Source organism: Camelus ferus, chromosome 5, assembly GCF_009834535.1.
Source record: "Camelus ferus isolate YT-003-E chromosome 5, BCGSAC_Cfer_1.0, whole genome shotgun sequence".
Lineage (NCBI taxonomy): Eukaryota > Metazoa > Chordata > Mammalia > Artiodactyla > Camelidae > Camelus > Camelus ferus.
This window is the reverse complement of record NC_045700.1, coordinates 67,384,991-67,411,692: the sequence shown is the minus strand read 5'-3', so window position 1 is coordinate 67,411,692 and position 26,702 is coordinate 67,384,991. Positions and strand designations below refer to the sequence as shown.

The 26,702-nt window shown below is 37.2% G+C and overlaps 1 protein-coding gene across 1 annotated transcript in view; it reads left to right on the top strand.

Moving 5' to 3' along the window:
* The window catches only part of PARD3B (par-3 family cell polarity regulator beta), a 923,861-nt gene that overhangs the window by 748,774 nt on the left and 148,385 nt on the right, over positions 1–26,702 (top strand). Inside the window, 1 exon segment of the mRNA XM_032480017.1 lies at positions 20,295–20,597. Within this exon segment, the coding sequence (XP_032335908.1) occupies positions 20,295–20,597 (303 nt within the window).

Below are 26,702 nucleotides of genomic sequence, written 5' to 3'. Positions count from 1 at the left end.
TCTTTCTCTCTCTCTCTTATTTTTTTTTTCTTTTTTTCCTAAGTTCTATTCCTAAATAGGCATCAGATAGATAAAATCCTTAAGGACCAAAATAAACACTGATACTCCATAAACCACAGTGCCAAAGAGGTATGAGCAAGATGAAGAAGCAGAAAAACCTTTCCCAATTAAAAGAACAAGAGAAATCCCCTGAAAGAAAGATCAACGAAATAGACATCGATAGCCTACTAGATCAAGATTTCAAAAAAGGAGTGATCGAATTGCTGAAGGAATTAAAAGAGATAGTGTTTAGAGATATAAAATATGTCAAGAATGAAATTGAAGCTATAAAGAAGAGCCAAGTAGAATGGGTAAACTCATTGACAGAGATGAGGAATGATCTAATAGCTGTGCAAAGCCGACTAGATAATGCAGAGGAACGAATTAGTGATCTAGAAGACAGGGCAATAGAAAGCACCCATTCAGAAGAACTACAAGAGAAGCAAATAAAAAATAATGAAAATAGCATAAGGGACCTATGGGATAATATAAAGCGTCCCAATCTTCACATAATAGGGGTCCCAGAAGGAGAAGAAAGATCAAAGGGGATTGAAAAGGTTTTTGAAGAAATCATGACTGAAAACTTCCCAAACTTAAAGAAGGAATCAGATATCCAAGTACAGGAAGCTCAGAGGGTCCCAAACAGGAAGAACCCAAATAGGCCCACACCAAGACATATCATAATCAAGATGGCCAGAGTCAAGGATAAAGAAATGATTCTAAAGGCAGCAAGAGAAAAGCAAAGAGTAAGTTACAAGGGAACCCCCATAAGGCTCTCAGCTGATTTCTCTACACAAACACTACAGGCCAGAAGGGAGTGGCAAGATATATTCAAAGCCCTGAATGAAAAAAAGATGCAGCCTAGGATCCTTTATCCAGCAAGGCTATCCTTGAGGATAGAAGGAGAAATAAAGAGTTTCACAGACAAAAAAAAGCTGCAGGAGTTTAGCAACACTAAACCCATGCTAAAAGAAATATTGAAAGGGCTATTCTAAATAGAAAAGCAGCAGGATGCTATAGAAATGAGAAACACACAACTGGAAAGGTGATAACTCATGAATTACAAATAAAGTAAACATGAAATTATAAAAGAAGACATACAAATCACTGAGAGTGGGACAGGGAGGCAGGGAAATACAGAATTTTTTTCTTTTTTAAATTTTTTTAACAGTAGGATGGGTTTGAGATCATGTTACTATCAGTTTAATAAAAACAGTTATAGTAATGGGTTGACAGATTTACAAAAAAGGGTAACCACAAGCCAAAAATTTACAAAGGAGTCACAAAAATTAAATAAAATCCATGATAATACAAAGGAAAATTACCAAACCACAAAAGGAAGAAGAAAGGAACAAAGAGGATATACCAATTCAACTGCAAAGATAAGTTCAAAATGGCAATAAACACACATCTATCATTAATTACTGTAAATGTTAATGGACTAAATGCTCCAGTCAAAAGACACAGAGTGGCAGACTGGGTAATAAAGCAAGAACCTTCAATATGCTGCATACAAGAGACCCACTTTAGGGAGAAGGACACATATAGATTGAGAGTGAAAGGATGGAAAAGGATATTCCATGCAAATGGAAAAGCCAAAAAAGCAGGTGTTGCAGACAAAATAGACTTTAAAACAAAGGCCATAAAGAAAGATAAAGAAGGACATTTTATAATGATTAAAGGAGTGATACAAGATGAGGATATTACACTCGTTAATATATATGCACCCAATATAGGAGCACCTAAGTACATACAAGAATTACTAACAGAGATAAAGGGGGATATTGATGGGAATACAATCATAGTTGGAGATTTTAACACTGCATTAACATCACTAGACAGATCTTCCAGACAGAAAATAAACAAGGCAACAGAGAAATTAAATACTACAATAGAAAAACTAGATTTGGTGGATATTTTCAGAGCATTACACCCCCAAAAAATAGGATATACATTCTTTTCAAGTGCACATGGAACATTTTCCAGGATCAATCATGTACTTGGGCACAAAAGAAACCTCAACAATTTTAAGAAGATAGAAATTATCTCAAGCATCTTTACTGACCACAATGCCATGAAACTGGAAATCAACAACAGAGAAACAAAGGAGAAAAAAAGGAAAGCATGGAGATTAAACAATATGTTATTGAAAAAACAATGGATCAATGAGGAAATCAAAGCTGAAATTAAAAAATACCTTGAGACAAATGATAATGAAAGCACAACCACTCAAAACCTATGGGACACAGCAAAGGCAGTGCTAAGAGGGAAGTTTATAGCGATACAGGCCTTCCTCAAAAAAGAAGAACAATCTCAAATAAACAATTTAACCCACCACCTGAATGAATTAGAAAAAGAAGAACAAAAAGCCCCAAAGAGCAGCAGAAGGAAGGAAATGATAAAGATCAGAGAGGAATTAAATACAATAGAGATTAACAAGACCATAGAAAAAAATCAACCAAACTAAAAGCTGGTTTTTTGAAAAAGTAAATAAAATCGACAAACCTCTGGCCAAACTCACAAAGAAGAAAAAAGAGAGAGCACAAATTAGCAAAATAAGAAAGGAAAATGGAGAAATTACAACAAACAAAATAGAAATACAGAATATCATACGAGAATATTATGAAAAACTATATGGAACCAAACTGGATAACCTAGAGGAGATGGACAAGTTTCTGGAAACATACTGTCCACCAAAACTGAATCAAGAAGAATCTGAACACTTGAACAATCCGATCACTAGAAAGGAAATAGAAATAGCAATTAAAAACCTCCCTACAAATAAAAGTCCAGGACCGGACGGCTTCACCGGGGAATTCTACCAAACATACAAAGAAGAACTCATACCAGTCCTTCTCAAACTCTTCCAGACGATTGAAAAGGAGGGAATACTCCCAAACTCATTCTATGAAGCCACCATCACCTTGATACCAAAACCAGGCAAAGACACTACAAAAAAAGAGAATTATAGGCCAATATCACTGATGAACATAGACGCCAAAATCCTCATCAAAATTTTAGCAAATAGAATCCAACAACACATAAAAAAGATTATACATCATGACCAAGTGGGGTTCATCCCAGGGACACAAGACTGGTTCAACATACACAAATCAATCAGTGTAATACATCACATCAACAAGAGAAAGGACAAAAACCACATGATCATCTCAAACGATGCAGAAAAAGCATTTGATAAAATTCAACACCCATTTATGATAAAAACTCTCGCCAAAGTGGGTATAGAGGGAACATATGTCAACATAATAAAAGCTATATATGACAAACCTACAGCCAGCATAGTACTCAACGGTGAAAAACTCAAAAGCTTCCCACTAAAATCTGGGACAAGACAAGGATGCCCACTATCACCACTCCTATTCAACATAGTCCTGGAAGTCCTAACCACAGCAGTCAGGCAAGAGAAAGAAATAAAAGGGATCCAAATTGGAAAAGAAGAGGTAAAAGTGTCATTATATGCTGATGACATGTTACTATATATAGAAAACCCTAAAAGGTCCACACAAAAGCTACTAGAGCTGATTGAAGAATTCAGCAAGGTAGCAGGTTACAAAATTAACATTCAAAAATCAGTTGCATTTCTTTACACTAACGATAAATCAACAGAAGAAGAAAGTAAAGAAACAATCCCCTTTAAAATAGCACCCAAAGTAATAAAATATCTGGGAATAAATCTAACCAAGGAGGTGAAAGAATTATACACAGAAAACTATAAACCATTGATGAAGGAAATTAAAGAAGACTTTAAAAAATGGAAAGATATTCCATGCTCTTGGATTGGAAGAATCAATATTGTTAAAATGGTCACACTGCCCAAGGCAATCTACAGATTTAATGCAATCCCTATCCAATTACCCAGGACATATTTCACAGAACTAGAAGAAATCATAATAAAATTCATATGGAACCATCAAAGACCTAGAATTGCCAAAGCATTACTGAAGAGAAAGAAAGAGGCTGGAGGAATAACTCTCCCAGACTTCAGACAATACTATAGAGCTACAGTCATCAAGACAGCATGGTATTGGTACCAAAACAGACATATAGACCAATGGAACAGAATAGAGAGCCCAGAAATGAACCCACAAACTTTTGGTCAACTCATCTTTGACAAAGGAGGCAAGAATACACATTGGAATAAAGACAGTCTCTTCAGCAAATGGTGTTGGGAAAACTGGACAGCAGCATGTAAAACAATGAAGCTAGAACACTCCCTTACACCATATACAAAAATCAACTCAAAATGGATTAAAGACTTAAACATAAGACAAGATACAATAAACCTCCTAGAGGAAAACATAGGCAAAACATTATCTGGCATACATCTCAAAAATTTTCTCCTAGAAGAAATAAAAGCAAGAATAAACAAATGGGACCTAATGAAACTTACAAGCTTCTGCACAGCAAAGGAAACCAGAAGTAAAACAAGAAGAAAACCTACGGAATGGGAGAAAATTTTTGCAAGTGAAACCGACAAAGGCTTGATCTCATATAAGCAGCTCATACGACTCAATAAGAAAAAAATAAACAACCCTGTCCAAAAATGGGCAGAAGACCTAAACAAGCAATTCTCCAAGGAAGACATACAAATGATCAAAAAGCACATGAAAAAATGCTCAATATCACTAATTATCAGAGAAATGCAAATCAAAACTACAATGAGGTATCACCTCACACCAGTCAGAATGGCCGTCATTCAAAAATCCACAAATGACAAATGCTGGGGAGGCTGTGGAGAAAGGGGAACCCTCCTACACTGCTGGTGGGAATGCAGTTTGGTGCAGCCACTATGGAAAACAGTGTGGAGATTCCTCAAAAGACTAGGAATAGACTTACCATATGACCCAGGAATCCCACTCCTGGGCTTGTATCCAGAAGGAAATCTACTTCAGGATGACACCTGCACCCCAATGTTCATAGCAGCACTATTTACAATAGCCAAAACATGAAACAGCCTAAATGTCCATCAACAGATGACTTGATAAAGAAGAGGTGGTATATTTATACAATGGAATACTACTCAGCCATAAAAACCGACAACATAATGCCATTTGCAGCAACATGGATGCTCCTGGAGAATGTCATTCTAAGTGAAGTAAGCCAGAAAGAGAAAGAAAAATACCATATGAGATCGCTCATATGTGGAATCTAAAAAACAAAAACAAAAACAAACAAACAAACAAAAACAAAGCGTAAATAAAGGACAGAAATAGACTCACAGACAGAGAATACAGACTTGTGGTTACCAGAGGGGTGGAGGGTGGGAAGGGATAGACTGGGATTTCAAAATTGTAGAATAGACTACACTGCATAGCACAGGAAATATACACAAAATGTTATGATAACTCACAGAGAAAAAAATGTGACAGTGTGTATATGTCCATGAATAACTGAAAAATTGTGCTGAACACTGGAATTTGACACAACATTGTAAAATGATTATGAATCAATAAAAGTAAAAAAATTAAAAAAAATAAGTAAAGCTATTTTGGGCTATGTACAAATGTTACTAACAGTTAGACTAAAGAGTAAGAATAAAGCACATCAACAAGTTAGGAGCTTTATCCCTCCAGCAGAGCCCCATCCAGGGCAGATTCTTATACCACTTTTTCCAGTGTTAGTTTGGCCAGAAACCCGGCGCATCTTTTAACGACTTCAGTGCCTAATGACACCGTTTGTAGGGGCAAGGTATGGGATTGCTGTGAGGAAGCCATGCATTATCAGAGAAGATAGTATGCACTCTGTCATCGGTCCCTTCTTCCCCCAACCCTTCTTTGGGGCTAATTTCCCAATGAAAGCTAAGGATGTTTACTAAGCATTTCTGAGAAATTTGTCTACATTATGAGAATGCAAATTACAGGAACTCAGTACATTAGCAATGGAGAAAGTTTAATGGGTCTGGGAAAGGTATAAATTTAGGGAAAATGTAAATTGCAATAATAGGAGAACCTTCCCTGAATGGCAATTCTCTTGAAGTGATAGGATTTAGTAGCAGTGGGAAGGTACTAACGATTCTCACCAACTGACGTTGTAAAAATGCAACTAATAAGTAGGAATTGAAAATTACTGCCATGATTTTAGAATAACAGGATGAAATACATTTATTGTCAAATAGATAAAAACCATTTGATTTGGGAAATTTAGTTGGTCCCGGGCTGTGTAGGATATGGTCGTGTAAGATTTGGGGTCGTCCCCAGCTAGGCAAAGAACCAACTAACCTCTCAGGGATATCCAGAATTAGAATGTCCTGAGACCACACGTGACTCTCAAAGGCTTCCCAAACTTTGATGCCTTGACCTGCTTTATTGAGCATCAGCATGCTCTTTGCCACATGACATTCAGCAAAACACAGGCACAAATTCATGTACAGTACCCAGTCGCAGTATCCACGAGGCAGCATAGCATCGTTTTATTCTGCAGACCAGGGAGGACTCCATATGCTGCATGTATGTGCCAAGAGGGAAACACGAAGGAAAAAATCCCCTTAAAAGATTCAATTAACAGCATTAAAAGAATTTGCATGTCAGTATTGTAGAATATGAAACTTGCTACGCCAAAATATATCTATTTATTTATTACAAGAGAGGTGATAAATTGTCCCATCAATCTAGTTCCCTTCCCACATCAGGTCTGGCTTAGGCTGACAAGAAAAATGGACAGGACAACAGGAGATCGTTTAGAAAATGTTATAGACACCCAGGCAGGAATGAGGAAATGTGAAAAATATTAATGCAGTTAAAATAGCTTTGTTGAAAAGATGAAACATTGATCACAAAGATTACATGTAATTCTGTATTGGCTGTTCAAAATGATGATGATGATGATAATAATAAAAATAATAAAGAACTATAATTGTTCATGGTCAGGTATCCTTGCAGCTTTGAAATAGCATTCAGAAGGAAAAGCTGAAGAAACTGGGCTTGTTCACTGGAACAAAGGATAATTGTAGTGACCTAATTGCAGCTTCTACTATAAAAGCAGGAGTGATAGCAGGACAAATTATGTCCACTGTCAAAATAGAAAGCTATGCAGCAGGTAGTTTATAATCTCTTTTAATGATACTACTTCTTTTACCCTATAGCTCTTCCCTGAAAAACCTTTTCTGACCTCAGCTACTGTCACCACTACAGGTAGCAGACCTCCTCTTCTGCTGTCTATTCATGTCTGGCTCTGTTGTTTGGGTTCACACGGTAGCAACAAAGAGAATTCCAGCGCCTACGTCTTCCCAGCACTGGTCAAGTCAGTTAGAATTTTACTGTTGACACATTTCACATGAAACAAATCAATCAAGAAATAGTGTGCAAAAGTAACAACATCTTATAAAGCTTTTAAGCATAAAGGATGAAGTATGAAATGCTAGTCACTAATTTTCAAGTAGAATTAGAAAAGACCAATGACGAACTCAGAAAAATATATGCCACTTACATCACTAAGAGCTAATATCGCTACTGCACAAAGCTCTTTGCAAAAAGAGGGGGAAGATGACAATCTGATAGAAAAATCAGCAAAAGATATGGACAGCTCGCAGAAGAGGAAATGAAAATGGCCCTTAAACATACGAAAAGATACTCAGCATCACCTAATAAGAGACAAGCTAATTAAAATTTCACTGAAACATCACTTCTCACCTAGGTTTATCAAATATCCCAAGGTTTGACATGTACTCTGTTGGTGAGACTGTAGAGAAATGGGCACCCTCCCACATTTCCAGGGGTAATGCAAAATAGAACAATCACGGAAGGAAATTTGTCATAATCTAGGGAAATTATGTCTGAGTTTCTCTATAATCCAGCAATCTTACTCCTATGAGTTCATCTAAAGCCACAATGAAAAAAATACGGACTGACTGCTGCAAAGATTTGTCATTGTGGCATTATTTGTAATAGCAAAACATTGCAAATACCCAAATGTCCAAAAATATGTGATTCATTAGAGAAACAAAAGCATGTCCACACAGTAGACTACTATGAAACCTTTTTAAAAATGAGAAAGATCTCTGTTTACTAATACGGTGTTTTCTTCTAGATATTGGCATGTAAAAAAGCAAAGTGTGGAAAAAATGCTAAGTAATCTACCTTTTGTGTGAGAGAGAAGAAATATAAATATATAATCATGTTTGCTTTCATTAGAAAAATAAATATTTATTGCTTAAGGTAGAGAGGACTGATGAAAGCTGTATACCTGTATGTTGTATACAGTTCAGTTCAGAAATACAAATGTTTTACATACTTAACAAATGAAATTTAATCCAAAGAAAACAAAAGGAAATCCCCCGAAATGGAAAAGAAACCAAAATGAGTAACCTAACGAACTGGTTGCCTGACTCAGGAAAAAGAAATACTTGCAGTGATATGGAACACAGCGTTTTGACTGTACGTATTTAGTGGGATACATTCTAACAAAAAATGAGATATGAACATTTCAAACTTCATTCAATAGTTTGCTAGTGATGTTGGTATTATTTTAAAACTATATGTATTTAAAATCATATATATGAAAACACAAATAGTTACGTGTCATTGGTATTAAGAATTAAGGTTTTTTGTTTTTAAAAAGAGAAACAAATACAACAATTTTTAAAGTGAAGTAACCCTCTATAATGTTAAATCTGAATCAGAAATAACAGTATGAACTCATGATATATTTCAAAAACATGTATTTCCTAGCTGTATCATAGAAAAGTCACAAAAACAATGATAACCCAATGCCTGTGAGCTCTCCATGGTGTTCTCAGGGTATCATTTCCCATTAAAAAAAAGAGGGTTCGTGGAGAAATGGCTGCGTTCAGGATAGGGATACAAGATACTCAGCATGAACCGAGCTCAGCTTGTTTGTCAGAAAACAAGGACCATTCCATTCCATTTCTCGGCTTATAGATGCATGACTGTAATCTCTGTCCCCATCTTCACGACCCTTGTCTTCTGATTCTTCTCTTTCCTCTTTATAGGGTCACTTGCCATTGGACTTAGGGCTCATTCAGATAATCCAGGATGAGCTCATCTCGAGGTCAACCTTTTATCCAGAGAAGTTCACATGGACATATTTTTTGGGAGACCAACATTCAACCCACTACCGTACTCTTCCCCCCAAAAAATTGAACCTAAGTCTAAGACTCTAGCTGTATGTTCTAACATGGTAGCCACTTGTCACATGTAGCTATTTAAATTTAAATTTAAAAGTGTCCCTTAGTCACACTAGCCAGATTTCAAGTGCTCAGTAGCCAAATGTGGGCACTGTATGACACAGCCCATACACAGAACATTTCTGTCATCACAGGAAGATCTATTGGGCAGCGTTGCTCTTGAGCTACCGTTCATATACAGGAAACGTGGGGGTGGAGGAACAAGTTAAATCACACTGGGAAGAAGCAGCCAAATCCAGCAGGTGGGACTGCCTGTAGGACAATCTGCCTGGTTCTGCAGCAGTACAGTTGCATGGAAAAATTGAAAAGCGAAAAGGAGAAACAATATATTTTTATACAAGAAATGAGACTTAAGAGATATAAACCAATTCAAGATAAATCCAATGGGAAAGACACATTTTGTAGGCACTTGAGGAAATTTGTTTATGAACTAGGTAATAGATGACACCAAGGAATACTGTTAATTTTTAAATGGGATAGCTAATAGCATTGTTGTTATATAATAAAATGTTCGTAATTTATTTGATATGCCTTCTGAAGCACATAGGGATAAATGCCTAAGACTTGCTTACAAAATCCTTAGCAAAGAAATTTGAAAGGAAAAAATACATGAAAAATGTGACTAAATCTTAATTATTATTGAATATGGAACAAGGTATAGGCATGTGGGGGTTTATCTCTACATTTGAGTATCTGAAAGTTTTCACTATAAAAATTTTAATATGATTATGTTTAGATTATTTGTAGTTAATATAAATGAAAGAAACATTAATATTGAAGTCAAACAGCTGCGTAGAATTCAAGAATCCAGTTCCTGCCGCTTAAGAAATGTGAGCTCTCAGGCAGAATACTTAACCTCCCTGAACCTCCGTTTCCTCATCTATAAAGTTGGGGCTTTTGTAGCTTGTGAGAATTAAGTTATACAATCATGGGGGGAAACCATAAATATTATTAATGTCTGTTCTTCCTATTGGGTAGATGAAATGCTGGATAGAATGGGCTCTTGTGTGTAGTACAACTGCCCTAATTTAAAGTGTTTGGAGGGTACTCTTAATTACAGAATATTTTAAAGTTCTAGTTTTATTCTTAGTTCATGGGTCCTGTCACCTCTTACCATCTCCACTGCTACACCTTCATCCAAGTCACAAACATCTCTCACCTGGATTATTGTAATAGTCCCCTAACTTATCTCCCATGGCTCTTTTCTCACCCGACACTCCTACCACCTTCTCAGTATAACAGTCAAAGAATCTCTTTAACATGTTAAGTCAAATCATATCGCTTCATTGCTTGAAATCTCCCACTGGCTTCCTGCCTCACTGAGAGTAAAAGCCAAAATCTTTACCATGGACCTCAAGGCCTGATTGACCTATGCCCCAACTTTCTTCATGGCCTCTGACACCTCAGTCCCTCACACTGGCCTCCTCCCTGGTTTTGGTACTTTGCTGCCTCAGGGCCTTTGCACTTGCTGTCCTCTCTGCCTGAAATAGCCTTCTCCAGTTATGTGTACAGTTTCACTCTCCTCTTCTTCAAGACTTTAATTTAAAATATTCTCAGTGGTGCCTTTCCTTCCACGTATTTAGAAGTGTAATTCTCCCACAAAACTCCTACTACCTTTCCCTGTTTTATTTTCCTCATAGTACTTACTACTGTCCAATATTATTTTTTATTTTACTTATCTTGTTGTCTGTTTCTGCCTCCCTGGACTAGAATATAAATTCTACAAGGGCAAGGATTTATATGCACTACTCAATCCCCAGCATCTCAGCATCAAGAACAAAACCTAAAACACGTTCAATAAGTATTTGTTGAATGATGAATGCAGAAACTTGTGATAGACATAAAACAAGTTGTCTAGCCTTTGGGAGATGTGTTTTTGGATTAATAACAATGAGATGTATGTATCAAAATCAGCAGCTGGCTTATAAACTGGTACTTTGGAATGGTTTAAATTGCTTGAGAAGGGGTGTGTTTCCTTAAGCAATTTAAATATTTTCTGAGCAATCACACTCATTCTGTTAAATTGTTATGATAATAATTACTTTTAGTTAATGGGGGAAGAATTATATATAAGTAAATTTAGGATTCATGACTCCAAATGTGTTAGATCTTATCACGTGGATTTTAAAAGGAATAAATAATTGGCTTTTTTTTTTTTTTTTGCCTTTAAGTTCTTTTAAGTTTTAAGTTTTTTAAGTGAAAAATAATTTATATACAGTGAAATATTCAGGTCCTAAGTAAACAGAAGAATATTATCGACTTTATTTTGAGGACTGTATATCGAGATGCAGACTATTGCTGTCACCCAAGGTTGTTCTCTCATTCCCTTTCCCATTCGGCACTCGCCCCCAACTCCGTGAAAGAACTGATCTGATATCTATCGCTGTAGGGCTATTTTGCCTGATCTAAAATTTCTTATAAGTGAAGTTATATACTAAGTTCTTTTTTGTTTCTAATTGCTTTCACTAAGCATGCTAATTTTGAGATTCATCCCTGTTCTTGAGTATAGTTTATGTTTTGTTATTACTGATTTATATTCTATTGTATGAATATACCATTGTTTAGCTATTCATTCTCCTACTGATGGACATTGAGTTATTTTCATTTTTTTGCTAAAATTAATAAAGCTGCTACTGAACCTTCTTCAAGGACCTTTGTGGACATATGTTGCTGTTTCTCTTGTATAGGTGCCTGAGAGGTGAATTGCTGGGTCATAGCTTTAGTGAATGTCTAGTTTTATGACAAACTCCCAGACCTTTTCCAAAAGGGATTACTTGAGGTTATACTTCTACCAGCCATGTGTGAAAGTTCTAGATGCTCCACATCCTTTCCAACATTTGGTGCTGTCATTCTTTTTCACTTGAGTAATGGCACCTCATTGTGGTTGTAATTTGCATTTCTCTGATGACTTACAATGCTGAGCACTTTCTTATTAACTTACTGGGCATTTCTAGATCCTGTGTTGTAACCATTTAAGCTTTTTGCCCAATTCTAATTGGGTCATTTTTCTTTTTATTATTGAGTTGCAGTTATTTTCTTTCAACATATTAGATATAAATCCTTTGTTAGATATATGTGCTGCAAATATTCTCTTTCTCTCATTTGCCTATCACTTCCTTGATGCATTTTGATGAGAAAGCTTTAATTTTGATGAAGTCTAATTTACCAGTTTTCTCTTTTGTGGCTCATGCTTTCTGTATCCTCTCTAAGAAATATTGGCCTACCCTGAGGCCGTGGAGACTTTTTTTTTTTTTTCATTCTAGTAGCTTTATTGTTAGAGCCTTCATGTTAAGGAGTATCTTCCATCTTGAATTGATTTTTGTTATGGTATAAGGTAGAAAACAATGTTCTTATTTCCTTTATGGATACTCAGTTTTTCCAGCACCGCTTGTCAAAGAAATTGTCCTTTCTTAGTTGAATTTTTCGACATCTTTGTTGTAAATCACTGCACCGAATATGTAAGGGTCTATTACTGGACTCTATCTTCTGTTCCATTCACATACCTTCAGTTTCACCACTTGGCTGCTGGATGTTGGTTCTGCTCTTTGGATTTCTTTACAGAACAACACCCACCCCCAACCCCATTCCCACCCCTTTTTATCCTGGTGTAAAACAGTGGTAATTTGATATATGGTATTTATATTGGCATTTCTCAACCCAGTGCCATTAGATGTCGCATACATTTGTGGTGCTTTGATGTTTGCAAGTCTAACCTCTGAGCATAAATTTGATCAAATACTAAATTGGAACAAAGCAGGAGGAAAGATTATGTCTAATCTTTGGCTTGATTACAGAAGCTTTATCTAAGTCTTGAAGTCAGTAGTATAAGTCTTCCAATTGTATTCTTATTTTGCAAAATTGTTTTGGCTATTCTCGACTCTTTGACTTCCCAAATAAATTTCAAAATTACCTAAGTATGGAAAATAAACCAGCTAAAAATTATGTAAGTATGGAAAATAAACCAGCTAAGATTCTGGTTGGGATGATGGTGAACCTCTAGAACAATCTGGATAAATTGTCATCTTAGTAATTGAGTTTTCTGATTCACAAAGTATAGCTCTCCATTGATTTAGATCCTCTAGTGTATCTCATCAGCATTTTATTATTTTCAGTGTCTTTTGTTAAATTTATCCTTAAGTTCATAACATTCTTTAATCGTATTTTAAATGGTGGTGTTTTCTTGATTTTATTGTCTGATTATTGTCTATGGTCTATTAGTATGTAAAAATACAATTGATTTTTTATATTCACTTTGTACACAACATTAACAATAAAAGCTATAATTCAGGAAACTTCCCTGATACAAATTTTAAAACGAGCTTAAAAGTACATATTGAAAGATTGTCAAACCACAGTGACTTTTCTAGTAATATTATTAGAGTTGAAAGAAAAGCAAATAAAATAAGTTGACCAGATAAGCAAAAAGAGCAAGTTACTTGTAAGTAATTTATAAGACAAAATTAGATTGTCAACTTTTCATCAGCAATATTTTGTCATAGAAAATGGAGAACAGTCATATTTCAAATACTCAAGGAAAAATGGTAAACCAGTAATTTTATATCCAGCAAAACTGGCTTCCAAATATAAAGGTCATACTGTTGTCAGCTTAAAAAGCCCTATCCCATGAGTTCTTCCTGAAGACTCTTGTAAATGACTGCATATTCATTGACATTAAATATGTGGTTACTTATAGAGCTAAGACGAAAAGAGAGTTGAATAGAAGTATTTTATGTAGCAGCTATGTGCTTCAGCAACGTAGGTATAGTACACCTACAAAATGGAGGGATGGGGGAAGAGCACATGAAAAGAGAAGTTTAACTCTTTTCAATAATCATATCGCTAGTGGTACAGTTGGCATTGTCATTTGGAAACTACTATATATGTAATATAGAGTAAATCAAGTTGTGACTATGCGATACGTAGTTCCAGCACTTTCTGTGCCTCAAGAAGCAGGATTCTTAATGTGGAAGGAAGGAGATACATATGTAATAAAGATGTGATTGAGGTGAAGAGGGAACCCCTGGAGACCTTCTAGGGTGTCCCACAAAGGTCTATTTCTTGACTTCATTAATCATTACAAACATGTTTTGCTTTATATCTGTTCTTTAATCCATAGATTTGTTTTGTATGAATTTCAGTATCTTTGTTTCATTTTATAATAAAATGTTAAACAAATTAAAAAGTTGTAGTAGGAACTCCCTCATCCAAAATTTTAATATTAGGCAAACTTGTGTTACATAAACCTCATGGAAATTTGCCAATAACTTTTATTAAAGGTGTTTATTTTGTAGGGGAGCTTTAGGTGGATAACTCAAACCAGTCTGTCCCACCACATCTGACTTACACCCCAGCATTAAGCAAATCACCGTTCTTGTGCCATTTGCTCATGTCCCTCTTTGTGACTGAGTGCCTCATACCACTTCCACATTTCTCTTCCCTCCTCCCGGAACAGGGTTGGCAAGTCCCTCCAAAGACCAGATCATGTGGCACTGCTTCCGTGATTCTTCTTCAAAACCCCTAAGCTGAACTGATTCTTACCTTTTGTACATGCAGTATCTTTGTTTTCCCAGTGAATTATTATTGTTTGTTTACATTTATGTTATTACTTGATAATGAGCCAGGGACTGATCATTGTTCCTTTTTTCTTTCTGGTATACAGCATAATATCAGTGACTATGAGTGAATAAATCAATCAGTCAGCCAAAATTAACAGAAAAATATGACACTTAAGGATCTTGTAGTCTAGTTGTGGAAGCAGAATAGCCAGAAATCAATCAATAAAAGGTTTTTATTTTGTTTTGGTTTTTAAAAAGTAATATATAACAATTACAGACTAATAGAGAATTTACTGGGTCAATAAAAAATAAATATAAAGAGTTTACTGGATATGCAGGTTGAAGAGGAGAAAGAGGAGAATTATTGAGGTCTATGAAGAGCTGTAAATGAGTAAGTTTTGCCTTTATTCTAGAGAAAACTAGAATCAAATAGTTGACTAATGGAGAATGGGTGCTCTAGGCAAAAGCAGTTGATTTGGAAAGGACCAAACAAATGTTCAATGAACAGTAATTCGAAGAAAATTATTATCATAACTGAGTTGATAATGGGGTTATGAAACATCAGATTTAGAAGACAAAGGATGCCTGCTGGCACCTTTTAATGTTTTGTTCTGTTTTGTTGTTTTAGTTTTGAGTCACTCCAACAGTCAGTATGTAGTTGTAGGGGACTTTTTGCATTTTTAAAAAATTTTAAATTATTCTAAAAATGTATGACATAAAAATTCAAACAATATACCTTGATTTCCACTCCAAAGGCAACCGTCATGATGAATTTTTTGTGTCTTTACATTTACTGTGCATATACAAAGATATGTACATATATCATACAGATATTTACGAATATCCAGACCCATATGTATGTCCTATTTCTTTTTAAGATAGAAATAGCATGACCCTGTGTTTTAAGCTGCACAGTATTTCTTTTGCAATCCCCTATTAATGCACATGGATGCTCATCTTGTTTTTCACCAGTATGATAGCACACAGCGTGTTTTTCTTTTTGATCATCTGCGATCCTTTAGTTATAATAAAGGAATTTATTCTGTTTTCATTTATTGTCATAACAGATAAATCTTATCATTATATTTTATGTTACTTTCTTTTTTTACTACTTTCTCTGTTCTCCGTTTTCTACTCTGTGGTTGGGGTTTTGTTTTGTTTTATTTCTCTTCTGTCCATAATTTGTTGTTTGACTCAGTTTTTTGTAATTGTATTTCAAATACTATAACCACTGTTTCCTGATTTATCAACTTTAAGTGGCAACTACTGATGCCTGCTTTAAAAGGTGAGGAAATAAATGCATTGAATATTAATGCTTTCCCCTAACTCATCTCCTTATTTTTTTTTATGGTGATATTATCTTTATATTGTCAGAGTTTGTGATATTTACATTTTGTGTAATTATTCTTCCTACAGATGTTTAGCCTTTATTTTATATTTAAATGAAGGCATTGCTCACCTTCATACCTGTCATTCCACAGCTTTGCTGGGCTGAATTCTTCATTTGGATTCAGTTCTTGGCTGACTGCTTTTCATTATTAAGTAGTTTTTCAAGATGGGTCAACAAGTGTTATATTCCCTTGAGTTGCTGAATGTTTGAAAACGTTTTTCTTTTGTCTTTATTCATGTTTGAGGCCTACCTGAATTTGCCTGAATTTTTAGATGACTTGGTTTTTCTCTTGAAAAAATTCTTATGCTTACTACAGGCAATAACCCTGAGTATTTTCTCTTTTACTATATTTAATTTTTTAAGTGCTTGTTATGACCCATTAAGTTAATTTCATCTTCTACAGTGTCTAATTCTTTTTCAGAAACCCATACTAAAATATAATGTTAGATGGCGTGGGCATAGTTATCTCAGGTCACCAGCAGCTTCAAGTCCATATGTTCCCTCAAAATATCTTCTTGCCTGATCTGCTGGGCGCACTGCCCTGAGGGCTTGTTTTCTATGGTCTTCCGTTTTGGGGAGAGCAGGTCATCCTAACAAGAGATCAGCCTGCTTAGTGAAGTCTCTTAGATTATTTAAGGTTTTATTTTGCTGAGTTTGTGGGTTTGCATCTCTGCTCTGCTCATGCTGCCCTATTAACTACAAAGGTTGATGTTTCTTTTCTCTTCTCTGCATTTACCTTGATGAAGTTTCTTCAGGGTTAGAGGAAATACATCTCTCAGTGGAAATCTCTCTCTTCTATCCCTGCCTCTCCTTCATTCAGAGTTTGGAACCACACAAAGATTTACCCTAGAATTCCAGACTCCTACCCCTGTCTTCAGACTCTCTTTTTCTAAGTAAAGTTTGTTGTCTGTAGTCCTCTCAACCGTCTCTAACTTTCAGGAAAATGTATACCCTGCTGGAGACGAAGGCATATATTGACTCAAGATACTACCCCCTTTGGATTGAGTTCAAATGTCATTGCATGCTTTAAGATTATGGCTATATTCTAATTCTGCTTTAGATGGAATTTTCTTCCCATTTTCTCAATTGTCTGTTCACTTAGGGTTTCAGGGAAGGAAATAGAGTAACCATGCCCTTACTCCATTTTTTTATTGCAATGTTCTGTTAGAGATCCTTGATCTGACAAAGATACGATGGAAATGCTCTTTGAGGGAGATTATTTTAGTAGCCTTTTAAGGTGTAGATTAAAGTAGAATGTGGTGACATACCAAAAAATCTCAGAATAATCTAGCCAGCACAACCTAATAGAACATTCTGCAATGATGGGATTAGTCTGTATCTGCACTAGCTCAGGCGGCCGTTGAATACTTGAAATGCAGTTTGTGAAACTGAGAAACTGAATTTTAAAAATTATTTAATTATAATTAATTCCAACTTAAATTTATGTAGCACCATGTGGTTAATGGCCACTATGTTGGACAGCACAGATCTAGGCAATATAAAGCCTGAACACCAGACTGTGGCTAAAGAATTGCAAATAAAAGAAGCTATCCAAGAGGTATAATGGAAGGAGAAGATTTAAACAACTTAAAAGCAATGTGCTGGGGAGAATGGGGAAGCTGGTGGTGCCATTCAATAAAAATGGTGTATTATCCAGGGCTTTTGAAGAATAGATTTTTTAGCAGGTTGAGTTCCCAGTGATAAGGAGACATCCAAGTGGAAATGACTATAAATAATCAGGATTCTCACACAGAATTGAGGCAAAGAGAAATAAGAGTGACCAAAAAAAAAAAAAAATCTATTTCCTTGACATTTCTCTCTTAAGTCTCTTCTGCCTCCATACACTCTTTTCCAGAGATTGCCTTGTCCTCCCCCACACAGAGAGATCCTGGTGTATGGCATAATAATGATGGTTCAGAGAAATTACTGTTTCACCTACTGAGTGATTAATATGAAATTAGTTACTGAAATGCTCAGTGACACAGGGAGGATCAAGGAGAAATTTGGTTTTGTTGTAGAAAGGAAAAATACAAGATAAAAATACTGCTTTGCATATATGGAGTACTTTTCATCTGAGAATCTTTACCTATTCAGCAAGCTTAATTAATGAGAAAACATCTAAGAAAGAGAAATGATGAAATAAGGAACACAGATTCTAGTGTTCTATTTCTGTGATTTTTAAAAATCAAGCTTGATATTTTCCTCTTTCATTAATGCACAAGTGTAGCCCCGTGTGGCAGCCGGGAGATGCTCATCTTTCTGCTGAATGATTTCTCTAGAAGGCATCCCACTTAGGAGGAATAGGAACCACACAGAATCCCACCCCCTAACTTTATTGATGTCCTGTGCTCCATTTGCAATGGAAATCCATCCCTATCATCCTAGTGCAGCAAGCATCCTCTGATAATCCAGTCTGCACTGTCCCTGGAAAGATGGTTTTGTTGCAGAAGGGAGCAGGTTATCTTCTTTGTCAAAAATTATTCAAAACAAACATCCATGAATCTAGGACTGCCATGAATTGAAAGAGGACAGGCAGGGCCTCTTAACGGGTACCCTACTGTGTAATCTTCCTTTCATCTTCATTCAAAATCCCTTGGAGATTGAAGCTCCCCTTTGCACAAAATATAAATTCTTCTAATTACTTTTGTGTAGGGTACATGATCTGACCTAGTCAAAAGAGATATGCAATAATGCAGCCTGGCATTTATTTTCATCTGTTGTGACTGGAAGATAGATAGATACTGGGGGGGGGGGGGGGTTGTCCTATACCTTCTTCGTCTTTTTATTTTTCCTTCTTCCTCTCTACTCAAAAAGAGAAAAAGCCATTCTGCCAAAAGGGAAAATACCTTGAAAGATCATGGCTTTTAAAGATTTTTACAGAGTTTGATGTTCTGTAAAATAAAGCTAGCTGCCATGTGCGAAAACAGCTGTTTTTATTTGAAGAGGAAAAGATACTGAGAGAATTCAGTTTTTGTTCTTTCATCCAGGTCTTCAATATATATTTCTAGGCATGTATGGATCTTTCATTTCTAGCCCACAATCCTCTCAGATTCTCTGAGCCCAGGACTAAAGATTTATCCCTATCCTTTCTTGAAAGTCTTTCTTTCACCACCTGAGCCAGCATCGTCTTACTTCCTCCTCCCATACACAGTGCACCTTGTTTGCCCAGTGATGTGAGGTTACAGTCTCTCCTCGTTATTGCAGAACACCTCCTGACACCAGCAGGTCACCATCGTCCAATAAGATGCCACAGTGACCTTTCTATTTTAACACGTAACTGGGAATTTAGGAGAGAGTTGGTCTAACACTTCCCAGATTAAATGTCAAATTCTCAAAATTCAGATGGATTTGGTATCCACAGTAGTATATTTTTCTACTCCCATTCCCGGTAGTCTACGCAGTACACTGATTAGCAGAAGCATTTTGTAATATCACTAAAGGCTTTAGCGTGGAGTTCTGCCAGTAATGGTGTTTAATTCACTTATATGTGCCAATTCGTCTCTGTCAGGAGCCTATTAATTTCTTCACTCTTTTACTCTGTCCCTAGCCCCTGTATAATGAAACACAATGATCCCCATTTGTGTAGCCAAAAAACTTAGAGTCTCTTATAAATTATCTCTGATCCTACTGCTTTTAGTGACCAGAAAGCCTCTGTATTTCTTTTTCATATTTAAATCAATTTTTGCAAGCTCTGTTCTTTAGAAGAATACACTGGAACTCTGAGGCATCAAACAGTGAAATCATGGACTAAGTATAAGATTCTGATGTGCTCTTTAACATGCATCCCTGTCCCAAGGCAGACTTCTATAATATCACGCCAAAGATGGACTGTTCCCATGGGCACATCCCATTTATAGGGAAGAAATCTTAATGAAAATCAGCCTCTGACTGTACAATCAGTCCAGTTATCAGATGCTAAAATACCTATAGCATTGCTATAAAAGTAAAGACCCTGTAACAAATAAAGGTCAGAAATGTAGAACTAGTTTTGTGGAATATGCTTTTGGCATTTCTGCATGGTGTGATCTTGAGTATCCAGGAAAGTGACAGCTAAGTGGCTGACCAGGAAGAATTAACATAGATTCAGGAGAGTGTATCATTGTTATTAGCATATAAGCTCACATACCTCTTGTTCCACATTTTTCAGGATTGGAGCAAAACATCAGGAGCTAAGGGAAAAGCAGGCAAGAGGCCTTATTGATTACACTGCTGGTGCAATGGGGTCACTGCATGATATGGACGATGATGAAATGGACCCCAACTATGCCAGAGTGAACCACTTCCGGGAACCATGTGCATCAGCAAACGCCTATAGGTCTCCATCTCCCCCTCGGCCTGGAACACTGGGCTACCCTCGAGATGGCCGTCCACTGTCTCCAGAGAGAGACCACTTAGAGGGTCTTTACGCCAAGGTCAAGAAGCCATACCATCCACCAGTGCCAGCTGACAGGTAATATAACTTATGGAAAGATGAATGGAGTTTTAATTCAGTAAGTTTCAAATCATCTCTACCGCTGAAGTAGATGAAAATACATCCTTCAATCTGTTAAGCTGAAATGACATAGTACCCTTGACAAGTGCTATGCTTTGACCTACCCATAAGGTATCAGCTATCAAAAATAAAACAATTGCTAGTTATAAGGTGGCATGAATGAGTAGTAGTAGCTGAGTTCATGATGCAACAGGGAGCAATTTTTGAAGGAATATTGAAACAGAGAACTAGTGATAAAAAGAAATATTGTCCTTTCTCCTAAGAGCCGTACTGTAAAAAGACTTATTCAAGAGGATGGCATGATACTTGGAGGTGAGGAATCAGAAAAGAGAGTGGTGACTTCCAAGTGGGTGTAATTGAGGTGGAATTATAGGTAGCCTCAGAATTGCAGAAGACTTTGAAAAGATTGGGATTTTCTACTGAAAGAATACGCGATTCTGTACAGATATTCATGGATGATCAGAGGCAGAAAAGGAGGTAATCTAGGCAGTAGGAGTTTGATGAAGTAGAGACAAATAAGAGGTGACAAAGCCAAGGATCTTTACGCTCAGCAGCTAAGGAAAGAGATAATAGGACCTATCTGTCAGTACAATTGAAGTAGGTAGGGAAGAAGATGATTCCAGCCCAACCTCCTGCCAAAAGCAAAATGCCTCATCTCTTCAAAGGCTGATATAAGAGAGTGTTAGTCAATATACATTGTTAGGTGGCCCTTGGAATTACACACACGAGAAATGAGTTGACTGACCTTGGTTTAATCTGGCTGTAACTTGAAGTCTGGAGGGTGGAAAGGTGGGGGGAAAGGGTGGCAGGCACCAAGAGCTCTCATTCTAGATGGAAAAAAGACTTGTTTTCCAGATTCCCTTTGGTCCTGACAACCACCCAGTCCCTATTAGTCACCAGCTTTTGTGTGATAGTGTGATAGATCGTAGATGTTTACCGTTCACATTTCCCCAGCTGGGTGATATTATGCACTTTCAATTAGGTTGGGGAGAGGAAGGAAAATCATGGCGTTTTTATGCAGACTGTAAAGTGCAGCTTCACAAGACTGATTACCTTTCAGGGCCTTTCCAATAACCAAGTGGGAAGGAAGGAGCAATTTTTAATCCTTACTGTCAAGCTTCCAGGTTGATAGTATTAAAGAAAGATGGTAAAGTTTTTCTTTGGGATAAAATGAAAATATAAATTCCTGTGACTCTGTAAGACAGCCATAACAAAACTGTTAATTCAAAGGACTGATTAAGAGCTGGCCTTTCTTCTCCCAAGCCTTTATAAAGGGTTGAATGTTTATTGCGTAAATAATACTACCAGGCGCGAGTCTCTTCTGAGACTCAGACGGTCTTGCTTCTCTAAATCCTTGTAAAAGCCCTTTGGCGAGTGCCCACTGCTAGAATCCCAGTGCAGAACTATTTCTAGGAACCTCCAGAGCCAATATTTCAGTTCTCATTCCACAAAAATAAATACGAAGCATTCTGTTTAAAAAAAAAAATGTACACTAGTCAAATGGAGAATTCTGGGTTAAGCTACGCTGAATAGGTTTTCCGACTTCTGTCCTCTTCTCCCCAGTAGCTAATATGCATTGTAAGTCTCTAAGGGAGCATACAATAGTCAGCACTAGCCCAAATGTTGTCACCTAAGGTTATTTTTTTCCCAGCTCTTATGGCTATTCTTGAGAATACCAGGAGACTCTATTCTGAAGCTAATTTTCACCCAAGTAGATTTGACATGGACGGAAATCTCTTAAAATAATCATAACTCTAGCCATCACAGAGTGATATCAGAAAAAAAAATATTATTTACTGCCCACCCTAGGTGTATATAAGCAATAATCTTTCCTTTCGCTCTGACCTCTTTGTGTTAATAAATGATTGAAAGTTCTTTCAGTGGAGTTTTAGACCATTGCCATGTTTTTTTGGATAGCAGATTAAAAAGTAATTCTTTATGCTCAGAATTATCTTTATTCTGCTCTTATCTTTAATCATAGTTTAAAATTGCTCCGCTCCTTGTTCTTTAAGTCTTAAGCATTTGCTAATGTTAGCTATTATGATAATGACAGTTGTTATCATTACTGGTTTTTATCAATAAAATTCTGCGCTTTCCGACAAGCCTGGGCCCAGGTGAGTCTAAAAAGAGAGTTGCCGTGGCAGAGCCCCTAACAGTGTCCAGAGGCAGGAGCTCTGAGCTCTAGACCTACCTTACGTACAGTTGGAGGCCTGCCATTCATTTAGTCATCTGTTCAGTCTTTCACTTGTTCAATAAATATCTGTTTGGCTCCTACTGTGTTCCAGCTACTGCTGAAAGCTCTCACAATGATACAAAGATGACTAAGATATGGTCCATTCCAGAGGAAGTCGTGTTGTAGGTAGGAGGGATCAACACATGTAGAAATAGATCATTGCAATTTAATGTGAACAGAAGAAGAAGAAGCTTTTCTTTTCTTACTCTGCTGGTCAGGAAAGGTCTCCAAAAGGAAATGCTATTTGAACCATCTCTGGAAGGATTCGTAAGAATTCACCAGATACAGTGGAAAAAATTGTTTTTCTTGCAGACTAATTAGTATGCACAAGGTGAAGTGGCCTGAAAGAGTGTGGACTGTTAGGGAAGCTCTGAAGCACCCAGAACACAGAGCGTGGGTGGGAAAGAAAGTAGTAGAAAATGAGGCTGGAAAGCAGATTGGAGCCAGATTGTGAATGACTAGTTTCCATCCCATACTCACGCTTACTTTTTTTTAATTTTTAATTTTTTTATTGAAGTACAGTCAGCTACAATGTGTCAGTTTCTGGCATACAGCACAATGTCCCAGTCATGCATATACATACATATACTCATTTCATATTGTTTTTCATTGAAGGTTATTACAAGATGTTGAATATAGTTCCATGTGCTATACAGAAGGAACTTGGTTTTTTAATCTATTTTTATATGTAGTGGCTAACAGTTGAAAATCTCAAACTCCCAAATTTATCCCTTCCAACCCCCTTTCCCTGGTAACCATAAGATTGTTTGCTATGTCTACAAGTCTGTTTCTGTTTTGTAGATGAGTTCATAGTGTCCTTTTTTTCTTTTTTTTTTTAAATTCCACATATGAGTGATATCAAATGGTATTTTTCTTTCTCTTTCTGGCTTACTTCACTTAGGATGACAATCTCTAGGTCCATCTATGTTGCTGCAAATGACATTATTCTTTTTTATGGCTGAGTAGTATTCCATTGTATAAATATACCACAGCTTCTTTATGTTGTCATCTGTTGATGGACATTATTTGGGTTGCTTCCATGTCTTGGCTATTGTAAATAGTGCTGTTATGAACACTGGGATGCATGTATCTTCTTGAATTAGAGTTTCCTCAGGATATATATCCATAAGTGGGATTGCTGGATCATAGAGTGTCTATTTTTAGTTTTTTGAGGAATCTCCATATTGTTTTCCATAATGGCTACACCAAGCTGCATTCCCACCGGCAGTACTCACACTTATTGATTGGTAGTAACTGTCTGCAAAGCTGTGTTAAGAAAGGTTCTGAAGTTATGCTTGAATAGTGGTGTCTGCCCTGGGCTCTAGAAGGGTAACAGTAGCATGTGTGCAGTGGGGAATCCTGTGCAGATTGGGAGCCATCAAAATGTCATAATTGGGGAATGAGCTGATAGCTCTGTATTTGGAGAAAATAGCTCTGCTAGTTTGATGGCAGACAAAGAGGAAGATATTTAGATGGTGAAACAAATTAAGACATGATTATAGTAGTAAAAGATGGCAGGGGCCTGGAATAAGAGAGTGGCATTGGAGACAGAAGAAAATAAGAAGCAGCCAAAAACCTTAGCTTAAAGCTAGGAGAAAGATGTTTAGCAGAGACCACAGAGGTGAGACTTTCAAATGCTTCAGAGAGGTCACTGGAATGAGGACTGAAAAGAGGATTTGGGATATGGCCACTGAGAGGTCATCAATTAACCTAAAACAACGTCAATAGCTAGATAGGAGGAGGGGAAAATTATAATAAGAGAACTGATTAGGAAGTGAGAACTTAGTAAGCCTGGTGGTAAAGAGAGAGTTTGTAGGATGGTAAAGGATGCATGTTGTGAAATTCCTTACATGACACTATTTCAAACTAAAAAGAGAATTCAGAGACCATCTTACATGATCATTGCAGAAATTGAGGCCCAGAGAAGTTGAGTGACTTGCTCAAGATAACACAGCATGAAGTCAGGACTTTATGTATACAGTGTCTGCTAAGTGCCAGGACCTGAATTCAGTACTGGGTTCATCAAGGAACAGGGAGGAAGATGGGTACCTTCTCCTCCATATGGAGCTTACCATCCGGTGGCTGCTACAAAGGTGTAAACATGCCATGAGAACACAGTGCAAAAAGTGTTCCTGCAAGGGAAGCATGAGGTGATGGCAGGGGCTGGGGCTTTGGGGTTGGAGGCACAGGGAACAGTGTGGGTGAGAGCCTGCCTGGAGGTGAGAGAAGTGTGGTGTGTTGGAGGAACTAGGAGAAGCTCAACAAAGTAGAAAATAGAAACCTGAGTAAGAGAAGTGATGACAGGAGATAAGGCGGGAGAGTCAGAGAGCTGGGCAGAAGGCAGATGAAGAGCCTGGTGGGCCTCCATGAGGAGTCTGCACTCTAACCTGTGATGGAGGGCAGGGCTCCCATGAGACTTAGTACTGGAATTCAACCCAGCTATTACTCCTCACCTCCTCATCTGCACAAGGAAACCTGTATTGACAGCCTCACATATTGCAATGGCTAAATATGATTTTACCTTTTGCATTGTTTTGGGGTCTATATAAAACATACTTCTATTTGTCCCTATATTTCTGCGTCAAAGGAACATATCATATGCGTATGGCCCACAGTGGCTTCCTAAGAAGGGCAATTTCTGCCTCTTACCGCCCTGACTCTCAGGGGTTGGCTCTGAACTTTCAGCTCATCTGAGAAAAACTTGGCTTAGAAAGGATTCATCTGTAAATGATGATGGTTTAAAAAATCCCTACCACCATAACAGATTCAAAAGACTGGATCCACACAGTGCTCTTTCTCCCAGGATTTGAACGTAGCATGAGTTGAGTCCTGTCCCCAAAGCCTGACATCTACTTTGGGTTTACACTGCTAGGTTCGCTCTGCAGCGCCAGGATTTAGAGGCTCCTGGAGTAAATGATCATTGAGGCTTTATATCTGATTGAGGAGAGGCAATGAAAGCGCACGTGGCACATGATGTAGTCGAGGTTCTGCATTACTCCCCAGGGTGGCTTGCCGCTCTTTACTAGAGCTTGCTAGATATGTTGAACCACACAGCCCATCAATAAAAATGCTCTTAGGTGTTAACTCCCCAAAATACCTGTATTTGTTTCTAAGTGATATTCACTTACTTCCTTAGTAATATATGCATTATAGAACACATGCCAAATATAGAATTTAATAAAAGAATGAGATTTTTTTAAAAAGTAATAGTTGTAATGCGATCTTTATCCCCTCAAATGGGGTGCACACAGCTCATTTTGGAGATAATGGGCTCCAGTCCAGACTCCATGGGGGCAAGGACCTTACCTGCTTTGGCTCACCATTCTCTCTCCCAGAACAGTCTGCGCTCAATAATTGGTTTGCTCCAAGTAACATTTCCCATAGCTCCTGGATCAGCCTAACTGAGTACAGAATTTAAACCTCATTAAGAGCCCTTCAGATATGTGAAGTGGCTGCTATGACCACCTTCACTAACAAACATTTATTGAACTCCAAACATGAGGCAGGCTCTGTGCTCAGAGCTGGCCTTACAAGGATAAAGAAAGCAACCACATGATGCTGAGAAGTAGAATCATTTCTTTAGTATTAACTTTTCTAGATATATCAGTCACTTCTTATAGTCCACACCTTTAGCCTCCTTGGTAGCCGTATTCTGAATACACTCAAGCCTACTGAGTTTATGACCGCCCTCTGTGGAACGTGGCATGCAGGACTAGACACCGTATTTCACATACGGTCAGAAAAGCGCAGAAATCAATGGGACTCTTACATCCTTTGGTGTTAATTCTTTGCACGTATTAATATGGCCGAAACTTTCCTATCAGCTGTCA